Source organism: Odontesthes bonariensis, chromosome 17 (genome assembly GCF_027942865.1).
Source record: "Odontesthes bonariensis isolate fOdoBon6 chromosome 17, fOdoBon6.hap1, whole genome shotgun sequence".
Taxonomy (NCBI): domain Eukaryota; kingdom Metazoa; phylum Chordata; class Actinopteri; order Atheriniformes; family Atherinopsidae; genus Odontesthes; species Odontesthes bonariensis.
Window position 1 is genome coordinate 24,782,140 of NC_134522.1, and position 26,582 is coordinate 24,808,721.

Below are 26,582 nucleotides of genomic sequence, written 5' to 3' on the forward strand. Positions count from 1 at the left end.
ATCTTCTTTTAAGGCGCAGTACCAACAACGAGTGAAATTGCATACATGTTACACAAAAAAATTAGAAGTGACCACAACAGAACAGCAAAAAAAACAGAGTTACATCATTTTAATGACCGGGCGGGTAAATCATCCTGATTCTCAAAAAAACAGAGAACACGTAGGTCCAGTGAGTAAATAACTTATTTCCAACGTCTCATCACATTCATCAGAGCTCATAGGTTTGAGTGGTGTGTTTCAACTTCCATGTTTCCATACTCAGTGTTTAATGGAGCACACTCCCTGAACAAAGTGCTAACTGTAGAGCAACTTCTCTCTCACAGGTTTAACTACATCTATGGTAAGTAAGTCCCTTTTTAAAGATTCCACTTCTGAATTGTGTTGCAGTACAACCTGGTCAGTATTTTGAGTACTTTTGGCAAACGCAGCAAATCAAGAGTTTGAAGTTGAGGGTTTTGAAATGCAGTCCTCTCAAAGAGCTTCCGAGGTTTCACACACCCTCCCCACTGTCCTCCAAAGCCGTCACACCCTCTGCGGCTTCAGCCGAGCCAATTGAGCCTGTCGCTCCTCTGTGAATAAGTGGCGCAGCTGGCGCAGCAGAAACTCGAATAGTACTGGTTGGAGCAAAGTCGGGCGTAAACTATTAGCTTGCAGTTTGCAAGCTCGGGCTGGTCCACACAATCTGGCAGCACATCAACACCTGGCACAGAAGAGTTGAGAGGTTCTCTTTTTAGAACAGCAAGTCAAGTCAGCATTTATTTGTGCTCCTTTGTTCACCTGCATGGCACAAATCTCTACGTGAAGTACGCGATGCACCATCCGAAACTAGTTTGTCCTTTTGTATTAGTCATTGAAAAGATTATGCCTCACAGATACAGAAAAGCTAAAAGCAGCCTTTGATTGAATAATATCCTTCTGATCACATGATGTTATTTAGGTGAACTTAAATAAAGTCATGATTTCTTGCTTTGAACCCTTCTAGAACCAGTGCAACTTGGGCGTCTGAGTGGAGTGGATGCGCTCACCTGGTTGCGTGTCTTTAATGACAGTCACGTCAGCTGTGGCGCTCACAGAATAGATGCCCGTGTAAGCGTTACAGGTGTAGGTGCCCTCATCAGAGGGCTTCACATTATTTAGGATCAGGCTGCCATCGGATGACGTGACGACGTTACGCCCGTCTGGACGCACTGGTACACCGTTCCTATTGTTGGAAAGCACAAGAAAAACGTTTGCTCTGCCCAACACCTTTGAGCGAATTAATTGCTGAGATTTTGTTGTGTGAGAAAAGGAAACCTCTCTTATCACTGCTTGTTCTGGGGGGTAAAAGAAAGCTACTGTGGGGTGCTGCTAATTTCTTACTTAACAAGATTAATATAAATATAATATAATATTGCAGCATCTGTAAATGAAGAAACATACAACAGCCACCTTATACAATGACACAATCAATGCTGAAAGGCATATATGGGTTTTAGAGCAGTGCCTGCTCCCATCCAGACATGGCTTCTTCAGGGAAAGCCTAGCTTTTTTCAGCAAGACAATGGTAACTGCATATTGCATCTGTTACAAAAGCATGGCTTCATTGCAGAAGACATGCCTGCAGTCCAGGCCTTTCACAGACTGAAAACTCTCGGTGTATCATAAAATGCAAAATACAGTTTTGCTACACAGTGGTAGCATGGCCCATAACAGTTTTTACGGGCCAGATGTGCTAATGTTTTGCATAAATAATCAAATGTCTCACTTTCGACACCAGATATATTGTAAGTTCTGTTGTAAATTAATTAGTGGTTGATGAGATGAGAACAAATTGCGTTGTTTTTGTTTATATTTTACACAGCTCTCCAACTTTTTGTTGGGATTGTACATTCTATATTTTGGAACCACTATATATCTTTCACCTTTTGCTCCCTTAAAATGAACTTATGTGGCAGTACCAAAAGGATGATGACACATTATCTTACTTTGAATCTCAAAGTGTAGTTTTTTTTTTTGAAACTCTGGCTAATCTTGAATTCTAACAGTTAACATGAGTAATAATAATAAAATATTTTTTCCAACAGCCAGATGTTAACTTTTACCTGGACCAGCCTATGTTGACATTGTCTCCTGACACCACACAGGGAAGCAGGGCTGTGCTGCCTACAGACACCTGGATGTTGTTGGGAGCTGTTGTAATCTTCAGGTCCGCTGGACAATGAAATCAGGAAAAATATTTACATTTCAGATCTGCTAATAGAACTTTTTAAGAGATATTAATTTCTTACAGATGCAGTGTAGGGGAGTGACACTGTCTTTTTCACTTTAGATATATTCAGTAATACCATTAATGCTTTTTTCTTCTGCCACCTATTAGCACCAACAGGTAGTCAACAACAATTACTCCCCCCTGCTGGTGTATATGTGGATTAATAATTACATACAAGAGGATGAACACTGAAGACTGGATGTGAGGTCTTTAGAAGGAAGGTAAAGAAGTGAACACCTTGGACTCTGAGTTGCAGCTGTCTCTGTTCCACCTGTTGCTGGCTGGAAGCTGTGCATGTGTAGACACCAGCGTCTTCAGACCTCAAAGGGCCGATGATCAGGGTGCCATCTGACTGGTGCGTAACTCTGAAACACACCAGGAGCTCTCTTTACAACTGAAATGTTGCCGTTTGTGTGATCGTTTCGGGACATTTTGATTTTAGAGTTTGGGGTTTTAGAGTGGTCCAACAATGAGAATTCCTAGTAATTGGGCATAAATCTGAGTTTTCTGGTAACAACGGCATATCTTGGGCAACCTCGCAGATTATGAAAATCAAGTTGTCCCTCCCATTTTTTTTTTTCCCCCAGAATTGGTGAGATGTGAGATGCTCGAGAAAATAGATTGAATAATGAGAACAGGTATATGAGAGCGCGGGAGATTTAGCAATTTTGTTTATACACATATTGATACACACACAGAATAACTAGTTCTCACTTTGCCCTCATTTCTTTCTTAGTATGTTTGATACTTTGGCCCTCGGCTTAATGGTGTTAATGACAGTAATTAAACAATGTAGACTGTTAAAATATACATAGAAGTCCACACAAATTTGACTGTATCCACAGATTGTGCACTTCCCGTTGCTCCTTTAAACTGTGGAGTGCTTCAGGGGTCAGTCCTGGCACCCGTTTCATTTTCCTCACAAACGCTCTGTTAACAGCACGTTACACTGTTGACATACAGCTTTATTAATCCATGGAGTCTGGACACCTCTCAAAAGTGACTCTTCTTCAGAACTGTCCGGCCCGGATGAACAATTGGAAGTCTGTAAATTTTCTTCAGTGAAATCACAGTGAAAATGAAATTCTGGTGTTTGTCCTGAACAGCTTTGTCTAAAAATGTGGTTGCCTTTTGCACCTAAAAAATACTGTAAAAATGTGCCCTCTATGACATTTAGTTACTAATGGTAATCCGTCCTTTGTGTCACCTTGCTTAAACTACCGCAAGGCTACTCACCAAGACCCCATATTGCTCAAAGGTCACCCCCGTTCTCATGTCACTACAATGGCTTCAGATCAAATTAAGTATTTGGTACAAAATCCTCTTCATCTATAAGGTGTCGAACAATAATGCCTCCAGAACACATCAGTGAGCTTTTAATGCCCTATATCCTGCGTGGGGCCCCTGGTTGTACCTCTCTCTTTACTGAACAGGAGAGTTCTGAGGGCTGTTTTCTGTCCCATGGCAGTGGGCAGTCCCCCGCCCCCACAAGAATCAGGTCAGCCAATTATTTTTTCAATCACAGTTCAGGACCCATCTCTTTTAACTCTCCAACTGTTTTTGTGTTTAACCTGCCGCGCTCACTATTCTTCTTTGTGTAGTTTTGTTTCTTTCTGTTTCTTACTTGTACTATTGTTTTTACTTTGTACTGTACCTTAGTTTTTACAGTATGTACTATATAATCCATGTTTTTAAAAAAAATAAGCACAATAAAAAATAAAACATACCCAAAAACCAAGATGGACACCACCGAGGAAAATGCAACAACCTTAAAGTTACACTTTAGATTACATTGAAGAACAATATAATCATTACCTCGAGTCACTGAGGATCTGTCCATCTTTAGTCCACTGAATACTGAGCGACGGCAGAGCTGAGGGAGGGATGATGGTGCAGGGCATTCTGGCAGTTTGTCCCGATCGCATTTCCATTCCAGATGAGCTTGAGCGCTCAATGCTAAACCTGAGAGAAAGGACAAAACCCCAAAGCCAATGCATGTGATTGCTTATACTTTCACAGCCTCATGCATTAAACACAACAGAAATAAGAAATACTGTCTGAATACACTGATTTTGTGCATATTGTTACCTTGGGAATGGGCCATCTTTGGGCAGTGTGGTAGGAACGGGGTGAGAGGGTCCCTCTGTAAATACATACCAAACACAAAGACAAATAGCAAACACACACACCATTTCACAGTCAGTGAGCGCTCACATAATGTCACATGGGCAGGTCATGCCTAAACACTGGGTATCTTCTCAAGGTCAGGCTGTTGGTCATCAGAGCATCACCTCATATTTTTCAAATTGTATAATGGACTAATTGGGGCTAAATTCTGTCAAATTAGGATTCTGACTGGATTTGGGCCCAATTAGTCAATATATGACTGATGAAAAGGAAAGCTTAAGGCGAGCAAAAGCCCACCTTTCCATTGACCTCATAATATCATAGCCCATTAGCCACAAACTAGCCAACCAGGCCGTCAAGCTCTGTATCCAACAACAACCTAGTTAACTGTACTACTAGGGAAACGCAGCTTTCTGCGATGCCAAACTTTGCAGGACTTGGTCAGCCAACTGAAATCGGCGATGAATAATGAGACAGAAAAAAATGTGATCCATTTTGTGAAGAGCAAAGTTGAAAGGTGGCACAGCATATGCTGGAGGGCCATGTCCAACAGAGAATCAGATTTACACGATTTTAACAGTTTTGTATGGCAGTTGTTATGGGACTGTTTACGCACATTCTTACATCCCTAAATAATTTCCCAAGTTTTCTGTTGATATCACGATAATATGGTTATCGTGAATGCTTCAGGCCTCAGCGATCTTAGAATGAAAATTGTGACGGCCTTGCTCCCAACCTTAAACTTTCACAGCTGGAAGGTGTCGTGTCTGCAGTGTGCATCTGTGATTTCACATCTAAGACGTTTGAGTTCAAATAGAATCAGCTTTGTTTGACCTATAAATGCAAATATTTGAAGCTGATCTGAGATCTGTCAGATTATTCAGCAGTAGGACAGCACTACTCATATTTCCATGGATGGTTTCAGAGTTCTCAACTACCTTTACTAAAGCAACAGTTACTGCTTAAAGAAAGCTTGCAGAGTAATTCTACTTTTTTTTTTTTTTTTTTTTACAGAGTGCACAGCATTACCTGTGACAGACAGGTAAATGTAGCGATGATCTCGCTCTCGTTCTCGAGTGGCCACGCACAAGAACCAGCCGGAGTCTGACTTCATGAGGGGACCAACTAGCAGGGAACCATTGGGCTGCTGGTGATGCCTGAGGAGAGTATGAATAAAAAGGTAAAGATGAATCAACCACTGTCATTGTAAGCAAAACCACATGTCCACTGGTTTGAGTTTGTGCTGACCTGTGAGGAGACAGAGCTATACCATCTCTTCTCCATTCCACGATGATGGTGGATGAAGGTGGGGGGCTGACTCTGCAGGGCAGTACAACTGTCTGGCCAACCAAAGCCTCCACTGTGTCTGGGTCACTCTTATCGATGGCTACGCCTCCCAGGGTCAGGCTAGGGAAACATGAGGGGATACAAGGAAAGAGGGCAGAAAGGAAAGGAGGAAGCAAAGAAATAAAGAATAGGGGAGAATGTTGATGAAAGAGAAAGATTTGAAGAGAAGAGGAGAAAGAAAGTCACTTTATGCTCTACTGTTGGTCACCAAAGCAAGCATAAAGAGTGCCCTCAACCTGGCTTTGAGAGTTTGTCAGAAAAAGCTAAGAGAGGAAAGACCGAGGTAAAGTACACACAAAAGACAGATACAGCATAAAAAAAGACAACGAACAACCCGACCTTCATCCACAAGGACAAAAACTCAGACATTACAAAACAACAAATGTTAAAAGCAACGGTGATGGTGAGATACAAGACGACACAGGACCCTACCCTTCACCAACACTCCCAAACGTCCCCAAAGATATCTAGGAATAAGATATAAATTACACACGCTGTACAAAAGTGAGGTGAAAAGGGTTAAGTGATGAAACACACGTGATGACAGTATCACAGCAGAAGCTTTATTAGTTTGATTTAATGACACTTGGATGGTAACACAGAGCCACAAAGGTGGTGACTGACAAAGTGTGTTAGCAGGCATGAAAAAGCACCAACATTAACTCTGGACAAACATTGAAGAGTCCAAAAAGCATTTAAAAGTGGCAACATCCATTTCAATTTGATGCGACATTGTCTCCTGGTAATTCATTAAAAGTTACAAGACGGAACAAGGCGTTGCTACAAAAGCAGGGGAGAGAGCAAGAGTCTGTGGGGCTAAAAGCAGCTAGATTACATTAGCGTCACGTGAAAGAGTCTGCACAAAGAATAGCTTGCATCTAACAAAGCACTTAGGAAAATATAATACCTAACCACAGCCAGACTTAGTTGAGGGTGAGGTTGGGTGTAGCGAGAAATGTGTTTTGTTGCGCCTGAGGTGTTGAGTCATTCTTTAAATGAGCCTATGTGTGTCAAAGCATTTTTGATCCCTACTCTTGTATCTTACCTTTACAGATGCTTCATTAGTTACTCTTAAACTTTACATTGTATTTGTTATATTTTAGCTTTATTCTGCATCTGGTTCATGTAAACTTGTGGCACTTGGAATATTTGTACATGTTGCACAGTATTTCCAGAGGTTGCTGTATATGGTTTGGATGGCGTTTCAATCTCCTTTAGTTCACTGTTAGGCTCTACAGGACCAAGTGAACAAGGGCTCCTTCAGCAGGGTTAAGAAGGCCGTAAACAGCATTATGAAGCCAGTGGTGGTGGTGTGGTTGGAGGAGAGACTTTTCACTGTGCTGCTCCTCGTGTCTTCGGGGTCTTACCTCGCAGCTGGCCCGGTGTGCTGTGCAGCAGATGAAGGCTCGCGTGCCCGCAGATACACTCTACCTCTGTGGGCATGAGTGGCAGCGCTGGTGGCCTGTCTGCCGGTGCCGCTGGGCGAGCCGCCCTGTACTGTGAAAATCCTCCCCATGTTGCGTGACTGCCCATTTGTTGACCCCCCAGCGGTGGATTCTCCTGCTCTGGAACCTCCTCCAGATGTGGTCCTCCCGGGGGCAGATTCTCTCGTAGATGAGTCTCCAGCTGGAGCAACCGGCTGGGGGCGCTGCCGGGTGGTTGCTGGCACCTGGCATGCCCTCTGGCACTCTTCTTTGGTCATAAAGATGTTGCTGTTGCCATGGCAACCCCCATACCAAAACTTCGCACACTTGGAGGTGATGATGTCAAAATGGTAGCGGGATACCCAGTCGCTGCAGGAGCCGGCAGCACGTGGCAGGGAGCAGATCGACCGCTCAACTGCAGCAAAGAAACCAATTTGTTCATTAAACCAACACACAGGTAGACTGTTTCATCACTTTTCTTATCTGAAGGGTTAGCCCTGCAGAGCAGCACTTTGTCATTACTCTTAGCACTACAACACCCCTGGTGGCCTGTGGGTAAATAAAGAACTCGGTTTGTATCCAAGCAGAGGCACATCTGAAATGTTGTTCCATACTCCTCCTTCTCCCGTGTTATTTCTTGTACATTTTCTACAGTGATCCAAAAAATGATAATTAAAAAGATGTCAATGTCATAGAGGGTTAGAATCTCAAGATCACCTGAAGAAATCTGGGCAGGAAAGTGAATGATTATTATTAACAGTGCTCAGAGGAAAAGAGCAAGAGGGAACTTGTGAATGATCCATGGCAGAATATTCTCTTTGCAAACGAATTGATGGAACATGTCCAGAAAGACAATGTTTAAGAATACATAAAGCAGTAACTAAAGTATGATAATGTGTTTTCAGCTTCTCATTCTCTTACTGTGGTTGGGTGGGTTGGGGCAACCCTCTCCGTTGGGTCCTCCTGCTGGTGTGGTTCGGTCGTAGCAGCAACCGTATGTGGTTCTGCGGCACTGTACAGCATTCTCAGCAGGAAGAGGAGCAACCTGGGGAGGGAAGACATTAAGAGAAGAATTGTGTTCTCGGTTTTTAAATTTGATTTACTCTTTACATTTTAGGTTGTAGCTCTCTTTTTGTCCAAAAACATGCATGTTAGGTTAATTGGTGTGTGAGTGAGTGTGAGCGTGCATGGTTGTGTGTCTCGTTTGTCTCTGTGTGGCCCTGTGATGGACTGGCGACCTGTCCAGGCTGTACCCCGCCTCTCGCTCGATGACCACTGGGATAGGCTCCAGCCCCCCCGCGACACGACCGACGGATTAAGCGGGTATAGAAAATGGATGGATGGCTCTCTTTTTGTGTATTTGACATTTTTGTGCATTTGTCATTGTAAAAAAAGATTTCTAACTTTGTTTACATGTCCGTAAGGTGTTTTTAAATGACATAGCATGAGAAAAATAGCCATGTGGTTGAAGATGCCTGCTTTGAATCTGCAGAGAACCGCCTTCAGTCTCAGGAGGGCGAGTTCAGACTGCACCTATGTTCTGAGTAGAAAATACACAGAACTTATTCTGACAACTTGCCGGGTAGGGCTGTATGGCTAATTTGCCTGTGTTGTAAGGAACCTCAAAAATGAGAAGCAAGCAAGTTCGGATATAGTTAGCTTCAGCTAGGAGAAGTTAACTTTGTTTTGTTCTTGTTGTGAAGGTGGCAGACCAGACATGCCTGTGATAGAATTAAATTAAATCCTTCATGTCTTACCCTGAAACAAAGACAACAACAAAGGTGGATTCAGCTTATATGGAGACAATGCAGTGTCCCATTAATGTACCAGAGAGGACATGAGTCAGCAGTCTTCATTTATGGGACGGATATCAGCTGAGCATATGTGTCAAAAGAACTGCACTGTTTTACCACTTAACTAATCATAAACCCTGACGCTGTTCAAACCATTTATCCAGGAGATTTCACAAGCAAGTTTATTTTTCTCTCCCTCCTTGTCCCAATCCCATGACTCAGCATAGATCCTCATGCACTAAATGCTACCTGGAGGAAAATTTCTTCTTTTTTTGTTTGTTTGTTTTGAAGATGAAAACTGCTGCAGTGGAAATATTAAGATAAAAGGCATATAATACGAAAAGCATCAAAGGTTATAATTCCTGGCTTCTCTCCACACAAAGGTTGTATTCTGGGCTACCAATAAACAGTGTTCTATCCCGCAAACAGGGGCAAAACTGTAAGAACTTCATGTATATTTTCTTACCGTGGGTGCAGAGGCCACATACTCCACACAGCCCTCTTTGTTGAGACCCTGAGCAGCCATTACGCCATCATTGCAGCAGCCAAAACTGACGCATGGAACAGAAGAGAAGTTGGAACAAACAGTTTAAGCCTATACGAGCAGTTAGGGACAAAAATAACACAAACGTGCAAAACCCACATTTCTTAGAAAACCGCAGCCTAAATATGATTAGCGGGAATTTTTCTGGTCATGTGTAATGTATGGTTACTGTGGTCACAAAGCCAGTGAAGTGACACCCACAGGACTCTAAAGCATGCATGTATTATAAGCTCAACCACAGTGCAATGACAGGCTGGAGAGGGGTACCTTGACTGAATGCAGGATGGCTGGGCAGGAGTGGGCGCTGGAGCCTGTGGGCAGCCCAGACCCTGGGGGCCCTGGGCTGAAGTGCGTCCATCTGGGCAGCAGCCATAATAAGACTGGCTGCAGTGGAGCGCTGGGACGGAGTTGTGAGGGTCGTGGACTGTGTTGGTCTGAGTGGAATCTCTTGTTTCTGGCCTGCGAACTGAGACAAAACCGAGCAGGGGGAGAATTCATACAGAAAACTCCAATGTGTTTTAAACTGACACTCACAATTACTTTCAAACATATTCAAATGTTTTTCTAGGGAAAGATCAGTCAGAGATCTCACAGGAAATAAACACGCAAAAGATGTCAAACTTGACATTCCTGAGCACTGGGACAGCACATGGTGCTGAAAATGCCAGGAACACCACAGCCACCAATAGCACAGTTCAGTGCTTCAGAAATATTTTAATCAGGCCAACAATGCCAACTGAACCATGAAAACATGTCAATCAGGCCTGGATAATTAGAGCTGGGATGGGGAGGGCGGGGGGTGGGGGACTGATGGGGACAAAGTGACAGGAATTATACCAGGAGAAAGGAGAGGAACGGAGGGAAATTCATCTGTCTAAACCATAATGGGATTACTTTGCACTAAAACTTTTCACTTGCAGTTTGAAAATCTTTTCACAGTTTATTTGAATTTTTATTATTTTTTTTAACTTTCTGATCAAGCTACAGTAGCTAAAAGCATTTACATATCACCTAAAACTGAATACTGTAAAATTATCCTTAGTTTCAATGAAACCATGAGTAAGAGATGCCATGGAGAGGTGGCAGAGATGGACTCTCACCTGTTGCCCGATCCGGAGCATAGGGCAGGAAGCCGGTCTGACTGTTGTCATGCCCTCGTGGGTCCTGACTGCTGGGCACAACTGCAAACCATCAACAATGCAAGGAATGTTTAGAATGAACGTGTTTGCTTGTGAAGGCAGATAGTTACAGGACCGGAAGTCCACATTTTTAATTCCTTCTCTTTTTTTTTGTCTTTGTTTGCTTCAACATGCAACACCTTTCATCTGTGTTTGTTACATGGAGCTCTAAATGAATCATTCAGTTTTTTCTGCTCTTTTTAATCTAAATCATAGAAAATGAAACAATTCAATGATTTTCTAAATTTATCTCTGCAAGTGACAAACATTTAGTACCATGAAAATGTTGAGCCAAGTGCTAACTGGAGAGGTGGAAGTCAAATTTGAACCAATTGCAGCGGGGGGGGCTATTAGTCCCCACCCTTTTAAGTCTGTGTGGGAGATAGGCAGGAAAAAAATGACAGACAAAGGTTTGGAATATAAATTGATAGACGTCCCAAAAAGAGAAAAGGTGGAGCGGAAAATAGACAGTAGTGACAACTTTAACAGTCCATCGGTGCAAAATGAAGAGATGGAGGAAAGAATCTGGATGGAAACTGATTCTGGAGCGGAGCTAAATGAACAATATGACAGCGTCACACACGATACTACATGTTATTATCCCCTCACCATTTAGCTACTCTCCATCCTCTGTGCTGGCACTTTGGTATGCCCACAGTGATATCCACAAACCTTTTCTTAGTCATAAGAAACATGTGATATTGACAGAGTTCAGTAAGCCTGACTGCTCTTTTATTGTGACAGTATGACAGCTGCAGCGATTTCACTCCCTGTTGCATTTTTCCTACAACACAGACTCCATGTTTTTGAAACAATAGCGTCGCCCTTGTTACCTGTTTAGGTTATAAGTGTTTAAATTGTTTTACATTGCAGTGCACAATATTGCGAAAAAAGGGGGCCCAAAAAACAAACAAAAATAGCCAAAACTGAGTCCCTCAGAAATGTGCATTTTGGACAGATCCTTGCATAAGTGTCTGCTCACTCTGTGGGCTGTAGCAGGGCTGGGTGTTGCAGCGCTCCACTCTGGGTGGTTTACGGTGGCTGTTACATTGATCCACAGGGTACAGGTTCCTCTCTTGGTCTGAGCAGATCACCTGGCGCTCTCGGGAGCCAGAGGCACAGCTCTTGGAGCACTACGGGAAAAAAGACACAGAGATCCACCGGTGACACTATCTTTTATCTAACAGAGGCCAGCTCACAAATACTGTGAAAACATGAAAATTCACTCATATTGCCATCATAACTGAAATGAATATCTTGCAAGTGTGCATCCCACTCACCAGTCCCCACTCTCCCACGTGCCAGCGGATCTGTTTCTGGCAGGCGGGCATCTCACAGGGCTGGACGGCAGATGGACGTTGCAGAGTGCTGCAGGATGATTCCTCCAGCATCATACCACCTGATCCCACACAGGTCACTTCTCTGGTTTGTTCACCTGAACCGCAGGTTACCGAGCACTGCAAACACCCAGATTAAAAATCAATAAAACAGACTGCCATAACATTTGAATGATCAGGACAAGGTAGTGAAGTATAATGGTGAATTCCTGCCATGATTCGATATGCATAATAAACTTGGGACCAAATTGTCTGATTATTTTCATTTCACTCAGCCTCTCGGCTCTGCGGTCACCTGTGTTCTGATCGTTTACTCACCGCGCTCCAGCCAGTCACACGATACTCAACACATTTGTGCATGTTGCAAGTCTGCAAAGTGGGAGGAGCCTGGGCATATGTTGCACAAAGGGCGTCCTCCACCACACGGGAGCCCGAAGCATCATGGGAGACGCACTGCACGCTGCGCACCTGAGAGCCTCCCCCACAGGAAACTGAGCAGGTATTCCACTCTCCAGTTTTCCAGCTTAGAGACCCACCAAGAAGGGGGGAGCGAAAGGAAAGAGAAGTCAGTCTCTTTACAACATCAGTGGTATTTACTGAAATGCTACATATAAACTATGTTAGAAAAGAGACTATTGATGGAAGGGGTTTCATTACAAAAGAAGGAAAAATAAAATTCACATATCAGGAGTGTGTGTAAACTGTTTGACACACTGGTGTAAAGCTTTCTTTGGACTTCATTACTGTTTAAATCTGTTAAATATAACCTCAGATGAATAATAACACGTGTGATATTTAATTAGTAGCTGCTGCTAATAAAATGCACTTGATTAATTGATCAGCAGCAAATGTGAGCACCTCCATATCAACAGAAGTTTAAAATCTGAAACTGCTGGTCCAGAGCATTCAGGTGTGTTAACACAACGCCAAGGAGGGAAAACATCATTAGGAGGCAATCGTTGCTTCCCATAGATCTGGGAAGGGTAATAAGGCCATTTCCAAACCATTTTGAGTCCACCATTCTACAGAGAGAAAGCCTTCAAGACAGCTGCCAGTCTTCAAAGGAGTTCTAGCAAGTTCACCCAAAAGTCCGACTGTGCAATGCTCAGGGAAACCACTGGGAAAGAGCAACATCTCAGACTCTACAAGCATCAATAAGTTAAATTAAGATTAAGATAAAATTTATTGGTCATGCATACACACGAAACTTGTCCTCTGCTTTTAACCCATCCAGGTTGGCACCTGTTGACACACACATGCACAGGGTCACACACTCAGAGACAGATGCCAACCTGCAGCCATTCAGCGCCCAGGGAGCATGGGGGTACGGTGCCTTGCTCAAGGGCACCTCGACCGTGACAAGGAGGTGGACTGACACCCCTCCAGCTGTAAGTTCCACCAATTTTTTTTTTTTTTTGAGTGGTGAGAGTGGGAATCGAACCTGCCAACCTTCCGGTTATTGGAAGACTGACTCTAACCACATGTTAAAGTTCATGCGAGTACAATTAGAAAAAGACTAAACAGACTTCTGGAACAATGTCCTTTGGACAGACCAGACCAAAGTGTAGATGTTTGCTCATAATTGAACTCCTCTGTATTCTAGAGACAAATGTTGAGACCAGGCCAATCCAGACCTCAACCTGATTGAAAAGCTGGGATGGAACCTTAAGAGAACTGTGCACAAATGAATGTTCACAAAATTCCTCTCCAAGAATGTGAGAGACTGGTAATGTCATACAGAAAATGGTCATTTCAAGGTGTTGCTGCAAATGGTTGTACTTGTTTTTTCACACAGTGCTTTTACATGTGGGCTTAGTTTTTGTTAAATAAATAGTGACACTGATAATATTTTGTTGTTCATCTGAGGTTGTATTTACATCATTTTAAGATCATTTTTGTAATCATGTCCTGATGCGTAAAAAAATCTTTTTCATAAGATTGTATACTTTAGACACATCAGATGTTTTGAAATGAAACCCTTTAGACTAGAATATACACGGAAAAAGGGTATATTGTTTTGTAAAGTTTATCCACAGCAACTAAGAAATGACTAAACTACTAGACATATAGAAATGCTAATAAAAAGTCGTTCTAACTACATTCAGACTCGTATTTACCAGTGGATTTCAGCAGAAAATCAAGCGTTTTCTAGCAGGTTTGCAAAATTACTATTTACTAGCAAAGCTTATGCTGCAAACTACAGAAATAGCTACAGAAATCTTTCTTTCATTACAGTTCAGATTTGATCTACCAACTCTCTGCCCCAAGTTCAGCATCTCATTCTAATCTTTGACTGGGTGTATGTTCAAATATTGTGCTAAAATTTCATCAACATCTCGGGTTTCTGCAGAGCAGCAGGATCAAAGAAAAAAAGACGGGAAATGCCAGGGAGTCACTAACTGAAGCTGCAGCTATTTACTACAGCACCGCTGCTGTTGTGTGCAATTTAGAGGCACAGAATTCCTGACACTTCCCAGCACGACAACCTTTAACCTACAAACACCTCACAGCACACTGCTGCAGTAACGGATGGGGACAGGGACTTTTACAGTTTGCTGAAGGCATCAGGCAGCAGCCCAGCTCAGGGATCAGGTACAGGGTCTACAGGCTGTGAGGTAACAGAGTGAAGAGATTAGGTTTTTCCTGGAGACAAATGCTAAGCATGTCCAGACTACATGAGGATCATTAAAAGGTTGAAAGGAGATCGCTGAGCTGGACAGTTGCCCCACACCTTTGTTCTCATCCAACATGGAGGAACAGGCTTTTGCACTAAACGCAAACACATCTGATGGGTGGGGCAGAAATTGGGATTTCATTCGGCTTTTGGCTGTTTCAGCAGTTTCTTGAGCCAAATATAGAGTTTTCCAGATGTCTATATCAAAGTATGACAATGGCTAATGCAGTTGGGAGTTCTCAGGAATTCTGCAAAAAATATTAGGTTTGAGTTAGTGTGTTTGCAGTCATCTAAAGGTTCACTACGACCACAGACCCTGGGTTACCTGAACACATAGACTCTGGGTCTCTTTGAGGATCTCCACAACTGTGGTGGATACAGGTACGCCATCCTTTCAGACAGTCATAACACACCAACAACAATCAAAAAGCCGCTCCGGAGATGATCTTTTTAAGATCCAGTCAATCAAAATGGAACAACAATTCATCTTAGATGATTCTAACTATTGATAATACTGCCAAAATGCAGCCAAATGTCACATGTTGACTGTAAACCTTGAGCACTGTTTACCTGTGGATTTGTGGGCATGGATGGGGGTTGCATGTGCGGTTGGACTGTGGTCTTTGCAGAGAGGCACAGAGATAGTCAGGATAGGCCTCGTTATCAATGGTGCAGAAGACCAATCGAGACTGGTAGCCTGATGAAGAGACGGAGTGCTGAGTTGTCTCATTTCAGAACCGCCTGCCTTCCAAAGAAGGATGTTGAAAAATAATATACATGGGTTTGCAGTCTGACCTGATCCACATTCTTTGCTGCAAGCAGACCACGACCCGTGGCTCCAGTAGTAGCCCTCTCTGGAGCGTCCATTTGGAAGGTAATATTCATACTCCACGCCCCGGTTAGGCTCTTGGCTGATCAGCTAAGAGGATTGAGCAGTACATAAATTTTAATGATCAAACAACCAACCAATCAGCCATGTTCATGAACTCAGATTAATGGTCCCCAGAGGATGAAAGATGTTTTTAATACATCTAAAGCAGAAAATGAAAGGTTTAAAATTGTGTTGTAAGGTATTATATGAATGTCTGAGAAAATGAGGCTTGGGGACATGTGGAGAGGGGACGGACAGGCCGACTGACCTCAGACTCCCCTAAGATTGAAGCCTGCTTTGCATCTTGCCTTCTGGCCCCAGCAGGTATCAGTGCTCCAGCTAATCTTGTCTTGCTTACACCATGGTAACCATGGTATGAACTCGATAACTATTTGTCTATCTCCTCAATGTCAAACATCAATGGAACCAGGAGGCTCCCTTTTAAGGTACTTGGATAAGTAAATCCACTAAAGATAAGTGTTGAAATGTCACAGCACTATCCACCAAACTAAAAAAGTACATCTCTGTGAAAGGTGCAGATGTTCATGGTGCATCGAGGCTTTGCACGTCTATTTGTATGCAAAATACCTCCATATAAGTGTAAGCCTACCTCAACAACAAGCGGTTCGGTGGTGGGCCCGCGGCCAATGATGGTTTCAGGGATGTTTTCCCCCTCAGGACCTCGCTGGTAGTACAGCATGGTGCCACCGATGGGTGTCGCTCGGGAAAACTCAATTACCCAATGGCCATTCAGGTAGTACTCTCCACGCAGGTTCTTGATAGCTGATGATGCATAGCAGTTCAACTTTTGTTACACTACAGAATTATGTTCAACTGCCAATGGAAACTGCGATTTGTGATTACCTTCTAATCTGAGTCTAAATGAGTCAAACACAAACTCACCGAGATAGTTGCGTGTGGGAACTGTCTCTCTGATGCTGATGGTTGTGGCTCCGACAGGGATGATGAACATCTGGTTGTAGCCTGGGAGGAAAAAGGAAAAGAGACAGAGGCTAAAGAATCTGGCATGGATTCAGAAGAAGAGGCTGTCTTTATTTACACAATAAGCAGAGAGACTCAATAACAATAGGCTTCAGGAACCCCGCGACCCTCAGCAGCACAAGGCGCTCCAGAAAAATGAAAGAATAAAGGATCTCAGCTTGTTAGGAAACTTCGGTCAGAGCTCACCAACAGCAACAGTATAGAGCAGCTGAGCCAATAGGATTAAGGGCCCGACAGAATCAGACTCTCAGTACTGTGGTTTGACCTCGCTAACCATTCAGTCCAATAATCCAGAGCCTTTACTGCTGAATAAGAACTACCCACTTAGTTCGAAGACAGGTAAATCTCCCGCCTCTTTGTACAGGCAGGTAAATGTGGTCCTGTGGAAAGTGAGATGTTCATAAGCAATATGAACTTCATACCGGTTGGCAGGTTGCGCACAGTGAAGCTGTTCTTGACGAGGTAGCAGGACTGTCCGTTCCCCCCGCACTGCAGGCAGGGGTCCTCCTGCTGAGGAGACTCCAGCATGTTGTCACAGCCCAGACGCTGACGGAGGGAAAAATGGGGAAGATTAGTTAGCATAAAAGACAACCATATTTCACCTAGTCCTTTTACCTCGTATCATTCCTCTCAGAGCACACAGTATTCATTATTGTTCCAAAAGTTGTTAAGTGGGTTTTACATTTTGAAAATGAAAAAATGAAAAATACTTTTGCTGCACGATCTACATTCATTCTAGTAGCGTGGATTAATTACACAATTTTGTTTACAGCTAAGAAGTAGACACCCTGCACTAGTTGCACTTAAGCATAAACGTTCAGCAAGTCAACACAATTCCATGAACCCTAAAAAGGAACCCTTCATTCACAGATTAACATGTTCACAGTTCAAACAGATACAAGATCTGATTTCAAAAGGGTATGAAGGAATAAATGTGATGAGAATAAATATCACTATGCTGTTTCTGTGAAGGAACCCATCCAAAAGAAAGTCAGTTTCTAAATAAAGGAAGCAATGAGGCGTCCAACAGTTCAACAGGGCACGAATGTCATGTAAAACTGATCTGCTCGTGAAAAAAAGAGTGGTCTTAAGCACAGATAGGAAAAAAATCTGCCAGATAAGTGCAGCACTTAACAGTGTATAAGTAAAAATAAAATAACATAATATAATATAAAAAGCTACAGGGAGATTACAGATCTGCAGAGAGGTAAGGTAAAGTGTTTCCTGTATTGCACCAAGCTTGGTATCAATACAGGAAACACTTTCTGTGATATGATATCACTTCCAGTTTGGCAAATGTTGCTCATGATTTTGATTGGCTATAACAAAAAAGTGAGAAAACATAGAAATGCAATGGGTGCCTCTGAGGTGCTGATTGGCCCCAAGCTGTAAGATCTGAGAAGAGCAGCCTCCATCAGCGGAGGTGATGAGGCAAACATGTACGGGGTTTTAGAAGGAGAAGCTTGAGACGCTGCAGCTATGATTACATAAGAAAAGAGCTAATCTTTCATTCTGCTGCTGAACTCCCCTGACTGTGTCCTGACTGTGAGCCAGGAGTTCAGGGTTGATATGAACCTGACAGATTGTCCTGCTGTGACTTATTGAAATCAGTATTGTAATGATGTCACTACACCTCATTAGCAGTTCAAACAGGTAATTTGTTTGATCATTAGAACTATTTGAGCCATAGATAAGCTCTAGTTATAAACAGCAGTTACATACATAAGCCTTAGTTATGTTAGCATAAACTCATCTGACAGTCAGTGCATGTTGGAACTAAAGAAGCGTAAATCTTTTTTAAAATGACAAATTTGAACTCACAGCACAGCTATGTTTGGAGCGTTCAGCACTTACTGTAAGAGGCTAAAATGGCCCCTCTGGCATGGACCATTAATCACAGGGCTAAAAAATGAGCTGTAAAACTCAATGTAACCTTATCTCCACATAATGCAACCCCCTTCAGTTTTTCCCTTGTGTGTGTATTCCTGTATTTCTTTCCTCATAAAACTACCTTGCAAACTCCATCCACACAAATATCCCTCCGTCCTGGGTGACAGGGCGTACCATCGACCACAGCGCTGCGGTGCCGGTAGTAAAAGTTTTCCCCTCTCGGCATGCAGTTGAGCTCACAGGGGTTCTCGGCTGTCAGAGAGATGAGTTTTACTTTACAACTTTAAATACTTGGAAATGATTGAAAATAGCAGCTGTCGTCATTGGGAAAAATTCCAGCGAAAGTTCACTTTATTATCCATGATTTACAGTAAGTGGAGCTGGTCTATGGGCACTGGATCTATACAGCACGTACTGAGCATTTTTTAGGCATGTGAGTAAATATCAAACTGTGAGCCCAGACCAACCACTCCTGCTCACGTCTGACCTCCATAATACGGGAGCCACTTGTGGCGTTTGCCCTGGAAGTCAGTGCCGTCGAACTGGGAACACTGTTCTTCCCGGAAATCCCTGGATCCGTCCGGACAGTCCTGAGGGGAACCATGCAGCAGAGAGGTCAAAGATTGAAAAAAAAGCAAAAATCATTACTAGTTTAAGAGTGAAAGAGTTGAAAAATAAAATGTATGTGCTTGTTTCAGACATGTTTGTTCACCTGGATGTTACAGGAGCGGTAAGACTTCTCTGGTCCCACACAGTTGTTTCCTCCATCGGTCCTGTGTGCAGATAAGTAAATATAAATCAACTCAAACATTCCCCACATTATTATATCTTACAACCAGACAATTAAATACTACTCACATTCCACTACAATGTGTGCACTGGATACACATTCTCATTAGTTTGTTTGAGCTATCTGATAGACTTTTGCTCACAGAATGAATGCACAGATGTACAGTTTGTCTCTCAGGACTTTGCTCAGAGAAGGAACTAAATGAAAATCATAGCACAGCAGCAGAGAATAAGAGGACCCAGCTGTTAGGCTGAGTTCTATTCTTGCTTCTCATTTGTATCCATCTCTAAAACCACTTGATTCACACAACACAATCGTATAGCATCTTTTACTGGATGCCTTTCTGCTTTTGTAAATGCAGCTGCTTTTAAAACCCACACCTCCTGCATTTCTGTTAGCCTTTCCCCCCTGGAGGCCCCTGCCTCGCTCTCCTCACAGGTTCCCAAGCACGACATATTTCCTGACAAGGTATCCTGATGCTATCATTGACATGGTCTATGGTTAATTGTTATACTCTTATACTATTTAGCTTTACTTAGTTTTATTTTGAGCATCCTCCATATGCATCTGTTTATTTTTGCTTGCTGTGCTTGCTTCCCAACTTAGTTAAAGCCCATTTTATATTATCAAAGAAAACACTCGCTAACTTTTGGCTTGTGCAGGGGGAAAGTGCCTCATTGGCATTCAGTTCTCCTCCAGATGACTCAGAAATAGTCACAAGTTTTATTGGCTCCAGCTCTGATCAGCATTGATGGGAACAACTGCTTGTGAGATTGCATTTAGGCCCTTCTGTACACACTCAATAGTAACAACGATGACTAAATTTGATGTAGCTTTTGTCTCGCTTGTTTTCTGTTGACACAACTTCGGTAGATCAGCAAAGGTTTGAGTCAATAGCATTCTCATTGATTCAGTTTTATTTATTTATTTACACCCAAATTTATTTCTGGAGTTTTTCAAATCTCTCTCTGCCAAAGAAAAAAGGAAACCTTATTGTATGAAACCCCCAGAATTTTGTGTCTCTTATCCACAGAGCCTGAGGTTATTCAGTTTAGGCTTCCAGATGTGGAGCTTTTATGGTCTCACGTTACTCTAACGTTGGCTTTTAGGTGATAGTTTCAAATATAGCCTTGGGCTTGAAGGGTTAAAAAGTTTCACAACTCTCTGAGAGACAAGATGAGATATAATTATTAAAACTTTGAGGACGTCCTGTAGAGCTACAGAAGACAACACAGTTTTCACAGGCTGAGTAGCCGCCTGCTAAACAACTTACCTGCAAGTGTAGAAACACAACTTGTATTCTCATTATAATTCCATTTTTTGCTGGATGAGTTTCAGTTTAACTTTCTACTTTCTTACAGTGGGACCAAACATTAAATGACTAGGCGCGGTGAACGTATGCAAATAAAGCTCAGACTGTCTGCGAGTTCAGAAATAACAAGTTTGGGGTCTGATATTAAGCTGCATTCCTCTTTAATCTGTAGCTATAAAAACATCTCAGCACAGCAGAAGTCTCCACATCAAAACTGAAGGCAAACTTTGCGCAAACATCCGAGCGTGCGTCGGTAAACTCTGAGACAGCAGTTTGCTTTGCCACCCTCCACTTCAGCCGTGCTGATACCTCATGATTAAGTCACCACCAAAAGTACCTGCCCTTAAGCCTGCAGGCAAGACACGCTCCTGTCAGCACGCCAGAGCTGAAACTACAACACGTCGAGACCGCCATTCACTTAAGAATGCAATATCAAACATTTGCAGATCAAGCAGGACCTTCAGTTTAAAATCATGCGTGACAGAAATTTGCAGGAAAGAGTCAGTTATTTATGCAAAACAGTTATTTAAGTGAAACTAAAATTTCCTGTTAAAATGAGAATGTGGTGAAATAATGGGAGTTCCTGTAAAGCACACAATGATTCAACGTGTCAAATCACGGTGTGTTCATATGTGATTCAGACAAGCCTGGCAGGCAAGATATGACAAAGTTCATTCAAGTGGGGACCAGTGGGCAGGACTTCTTTATGTTACTCATCATTGAGCTAAAGCGGGGAAACTCTTTATCAGACTTTCTGACTCACTAACACACTGCATAGACATGTTGCAAACTCTTTTTCAGCCAATTTCCCCCACAGTTATGGCTCTGCTGCTGAGAGGGGAAAACATTCTGATGGGCCATTAATGGAATTAAATGATTGAGCTGATGGCCGATAGATGACTTCAACAGACTTCAACGTCACCCTTTGTCAGTAACTCGTAAAAAGAACCAGAGAATCAAGAGAAATCCGAGCTGCTGTTTTCTTTGATGGAAGGTTAAGGTGTGTCCATTGTATTCTTCTTTACACTTCATTTCAGAGAGCCACTGCTCTCCACTCTGTGTGTCCAGCATCTGTCAGGCATTTCCAAACTTAGAAATGGAAATTAGGGTTCGAAAACCAACCGTCCATCAGTCCATCCTTCCATTCTCTGTGTTTCAGCTAAGGCTGCGAAACTCACATTGTTTAAGATTAAACATGCTGTATCCAACCTTTTTTATTCAGGACCCTTCACAAAACATCAGAGTCAGATGTCTGCAACTCGTTATAATTTTCAGCTGAGTAAACTTTTTCCTTTACAACTTCTAAGATGCTTTTTATTTAACCCTCTAGGCCCGAGGCGATTTCTTTAGAAAGAGTCAAAGTCTATTAGCAACACTTCCCAATTGTAAGGCTGAACTTGGCAAACTATGGATGACATAAACTTGGAAGATTTTTGGCATATAACTCTTTCACCATTATCCAACATTAGCGCATTTTATAAATATTGGACGACTGCTGCATGCTGCCATTTTGTTTTAAGGCACGAGAGGCGGAATGGATAGTTAAAGTTTTTGCACCTCTGTGTTGATAGTGATTAAAGTCACAGAACTAATTTGACAAGTCTGTACAGAGGAGCCAGCATGACAGAATCTGCAGTCACTGCTCTGATTCTGGGAAGTCCGCACTGATACGGTGCTGTGGCTTCAAATCAAACAAATGTATTTGAAGCAAACGTGATGTGAAAGGCGCTAATGAGTAAATGATACTGATATTATTAACCTTATTTCAAAATTGTTGACTCCTAAATGTCAGTTAAGTCTTAACGAATTGAGATATCCAACATATTGGAAACCTAAGACAAAGACTCCACTTGTTTGAGTTTCAAAACCTTGTGCTTTCAACATCTTTGTCCCATGATTCTTTTGATTTCTCAACCTGTAACAGTCCAATGAAGCTGCTGACCAACAAAGGGAACCACAGGCTCAAGATAAGGAACTGAGGAAAGTTGTTCTACCTATCTGAACTAATACTTTTGCTTCAATACATTTGAGTGAAGATATTAACCCTCGTGGAGTATATTCCCTGCGCTTTTGCCTAAAGGATCCGAGCAGATGAAACACCCACCACCTCCCCCATCATAAACACAGATCACTTTATGCATTACATGAGGCAACATGCCAGCTGGATTCCAGCAATTACAGCTATGAGCACAACATTTACAAAGATAACTGGCAACAACCCTCAGCTTGACTTAAGACTCTTTACTCGGTCTTGTTGTAGACAGACATGAGAGACGCAGCTTTACGAGCAAACAGTGAACTGAACCGATTTCACAAAATGACACCTTAAAAAAGCAAAACATTCACGCAGCAGAGGAACATTCTGAAACACTTAAGTCTTTTCAGTCAAGAAGGGCAAAAGTGTTCCAGTGCCAATGTGATCCTCCTCAGCAGCCAACACCCAACTAAGAGAGATCTTTTTAATGTCAAAGGGCCCCTCCCAGCAGAGTGATCTGGATGTGAGACAAGCCCACATCCTCGTGACTTCAAGGCATACTTTTACCATCAAGATGCAGACTGTTCACCTGAACCTCACCATTAGCTTTATTCACTCATGGGTGTGTTTATTCAGGGCTTTACAATGAACTGCCGATTGCCTTTTTTCCACCGAAGAGGTTCAAGTGCTGCTTCGGAGTCAGCGCCCAACTTAGAATCAGTTCCTCCCGTTTCGACTGCCGAAGCATTTACTCCGAGAGAAGAAAACGGTTGCTACAGTGGCAGCAACTATTGTTTGGGCCAGAGAAAAAGTACCACTTGAGAACCAGTCTCAAGCAGAAATTCCAACCAGCACTCCAAAGAGTGTTCACAAACGATGAGCGAGATTCAAACAATAGTTTGTAAGGCTCAAAGAATACTGGCAGAAACATTTAAAGCGACAGAATGTGTGACAGTGACAGTTCTTACAAAGTTCTAAAGTTGAACCAGCTATGAATTGGCTCGAGCACCAACCTATGTTTATAAAGGGTACACAAAAAATGAAGCATAAGACATACCTGTGTGTATTACAGCGTCTGGTTCTCATGGTCACACCGCTGCCACAGCTGCGACTGCATTCACCATAAGGACCCCATGAGTCCCAGTAATCCACACTGGGCACCTGAATGTATGAAACAGCAATTCACTATGTCTTAAAGTTTAAAGAACTTCAGTAAAGTTATTTCTACTAAACTAAACTCTTAGTGTGCATTAATGTGCACAGGATCCACTGTGAGTTTACCATGAATGCTGGAGCCAAAAGGAGCTGAAGAGTTATCAGAGGCAGGAGCATCTTCACTGGTCCCTGTGGAAAATAAAGGAAAAACATTATGCATCAAGCACACAGTGGCACAAAGGTGACAGACTAATTGATGCAACATGCGTGTCTCAGGACGACACAGGGCAAAGAGAGACTGCAAGAGGTCTGTGTGCAAAACTGTTGTGGCTGAAAGTTTTGTACACAGTGGTTCTGTTGCCCTGCAGCATTTCCTAAAACCCTTCCAAGTCCATAAATCTGTTTTTGCAGCTGTCATTCTTCAAGCACTAATCGTCAAACTGAGCCATAAACAGCTTCTTCTGTGGTTTGTTTTGCAGCTGCCAGTGAGTAATTACTGTATCTGACAAACAGCTCGTGCCTTGCATCTGGTTAGTTTGACACTATGATTACAATTATGTACCCGTTATAGATTTTTTTCCTCTAGTCCCCAGCACATCAAATAGTTTGGAGGTTAAACAGACAGCTGAGAAACCAATGAGTTGACTGCACCCTGCTTCCAAGAATTTCTTATAGTTATCTTTGATAGAAAACCAATCTTTGTGTTGGGTTGGTGGTCACACAAACATTTTAAATGTTCTCACTGTTTCCGATTCAAGGGATAGAATTGTTGCAGGAGCCCCAACATCAAAACGCTTTCCTTTGTTGCGTGTGGAGAGGCTTGTCGCTTATTTGTGGCTAAATGGAGCGTTTCCTGCCTCCTCGGAGACAGAGAAGGGGCTCGGCGGAGCTGCCAATCCACCTCTGACCTGTCAGCTGTGACCACCAAACGCCCCTGCTGCGAGGAAAGTTACGCCACTGTAAATAAGGAATGGGATGTTTGGCTCGGGGCAAAAAGAGGACAGGGAGTCATCCCGTCTGTCTCACATACAAAACACGCCAAAGGGCCAACTTAATGGTGCAATCAGCCCGGGTGGAGGTAAACTGAGACTGTTATGTCTGGACCCGCAGAAATGACTTCTCGCTCTCTCTGATGAACCTCAAATGGCAGATGGACGCACACAATTATGGGCTGCTGTCGAGACATCTTAAAGATGGACATGTCGACAGATGTCGACAGATGTCAGTCAGGTGATGTCTGTAAAGGGCTTGTTTTGTGTGATCCGAACCAGAAATATTAAAAAAGCAGCGAACTCTCACGTTTGAGAAAGTGAAAATGCCAACAGGAGGGTACATAAACCTTTTCTGTGACACAATGTTGCACGAACAGACAGGCGCTCACGTTGGAGAGACTTGGAACCCACAAATGGAAAGAATAACTTGAATCATTACCTGCTTATCTGAGCGAATCTTGTTAACACCACTCCAAAAAGAGACTGAAAAATGTCCCAGCATGCGAGATTCTTGCATCACCATTGTACCGTGCAGCTCGCACTGTAAAGCCCCCCGGGGCATTACATGCTTTAATCAAACCAAATTCATATTTACCTTGCTTGTCAGTCAGCAGGGCAAGCAGTGTCTTGTGTACCAAGTGTAAAGCATTTCTCAGCCTGGGAATTTCAAAGCATCCTTAAAGTTGTTTGAGTCAAATTTATGACATTCCTGACCTGTCCTTTGAAAGCTGTGAGCACACAAATGTTGTGATAGAGGGAAAATATTCACTTCTTTATCCCTTGCGAGTTATTGCAGGTAAGAAATAAAAAAGCCCCCGAGGGCTATGTTTCAGTCAGTCTTCAGAATAATCTTTGATTCCCCTTTTTCCACAACTCATCTTTTAAGCCTAAATTTCTGTTGATACTGAGCAGTCAATTCATCCTAAATTCAAATGTGGATGAAAAAGCACTCACCCCGTTCTGTGGCTTTCAAATGCGGTTTCTTCGAGTCCCAAACCGACTCAGAGTTCCTGACAGCTGCTTTTCCTCCGGACGGAGCTTTGGCTTGATGCGTCTGATGAGAGGCGCAGCGTCCTGGGTATATGAGGAGGAAAGCTTTTGTGTCCCTCTGTCTCTGTTTCTCTGTTTGTCTGTCTCACGCCCAACAGGAAACCGACAAGGAGAGGGGAAAGTCGTGTTGGTCGAGCCCTCTGCGGGGCGTCATTCACCCAGCGGCCCCTCCTGACAGAGATGGGGGGATCTTTCACGCCCTTTCGTGTAATTTTAGGCTGTAAAAATAACAGCTTGTGCGTGTCCGCGTGTTCTCAAGCTCCCCATACGCATCTCGCGAAAGGGTAGGCTATGGGGCGCCAAATGTACCGATTTAGTTAAGAAGTTATAGCTTGCACATTTTGCATATTATGCGTTTTCCTCACATTTAAGATGAAAATCAACCAAACAACTCAAACTGAAAGCGTACATCTAAATGCTGAATCTAATATTATATCTAAACAGGGCCGGCCCAAGCCTTTATGGGGCCTTAAGCAGAATTTCATTTGGGGCCCCCCTACCATCACCTCAGCTCCAAATGCCTCATTATTCCATAGGCTACACTGTTATGTGTATAACGGACCCACAATCATTAGCATTATTTGTACTCATCTTACATTATACAGGTGTCATTCTTGTTTTTAACCTTAAAGGGATAGCAAACTCATAAGTATGATTTAATTAACTTCTACATAAAGAGTGATGTATAAGTATGGCTCATTAATTTAACGATTTGAAAGTAACATCAACAGGCTGGAGACTGCATTTATAGTAAACACGTTAAATAGTTTAATTTCTTTCAGATGTGCAATGGTGTGCAAAATGTTCAAAATACAAATACAAAATAGAATCAAATGACATTCACATTATCTTACAGAAAAATAAAGTTGTAAT

At 42.7% G+C, this 26,582-nt stretch overlaps 1 protein-coding gene across 2 annotated transcripts; it reads right to left on the reverse strand.

Moving 5' to 3' along the window:
- Positions 1 to 25,883, reverse strand: paplna (papilin a, proteoglycan-like sulfated glycoprotein). 2 transcript variants are annotated; one of them, XM_075448080.1, is made up of 28 exons: positions 25,614 to 25,883; positions 23,794 to 23,856; positions 23,570 to 23,673; positions 19,148 to 19,208; positions 18,923 to 19,025; positions 18,557 to 18,687; positions 16,968 to 17,091; positions 16,447 to 16,527; positions 16,154 to 16,326; positions 15,468 to 15,591; positions 15,243 to 15,369; positions 14,998 to 15,063; positions 12,317 to 12,521; positions 11,942 to 12,118; positions 11,644 to 11,794; positions 10,584 to 10,664; positions 9,751 to 9,949; positions 9,406 to 9,490; positions 8,068 to 8,191; positions 7,090 to 7,561; positions 5,624 to 5,782; positions 5,405 to 5,532; positions 4,337 to 4,391; positions 4,064 to 4,210; positions 2,486 to 2,613; positions 2,082 to 2,190; positions 1,026 to 1,201; positions 1 to 700 (listed from the first exon to the last, which is right to left on the reverse strand). In XM_075448080.1, exons 2-28 carry the CDS (start codon positions 23,842 to 23,844, stop codon positions 540 to 542), a joined length of 3,702 nt encoding a protein of 1,233 aa, XP_075304195.1. In that variant the 5' UTR covers positions 23,845 to 23,856; positions 25,614 to 25,883; the 3' UTR covers positions 1 to 539. The 2 variants fall into 2 exon arrangements, with proteins under 2 accessions (XP_075304195.1, XP_075304196.1); XM_075448081.1 differs by lacking the exon at positions 14,998 to 15,063.
- Positions 25,884 to 26,582: the final 699 nt, after the last annotated feature.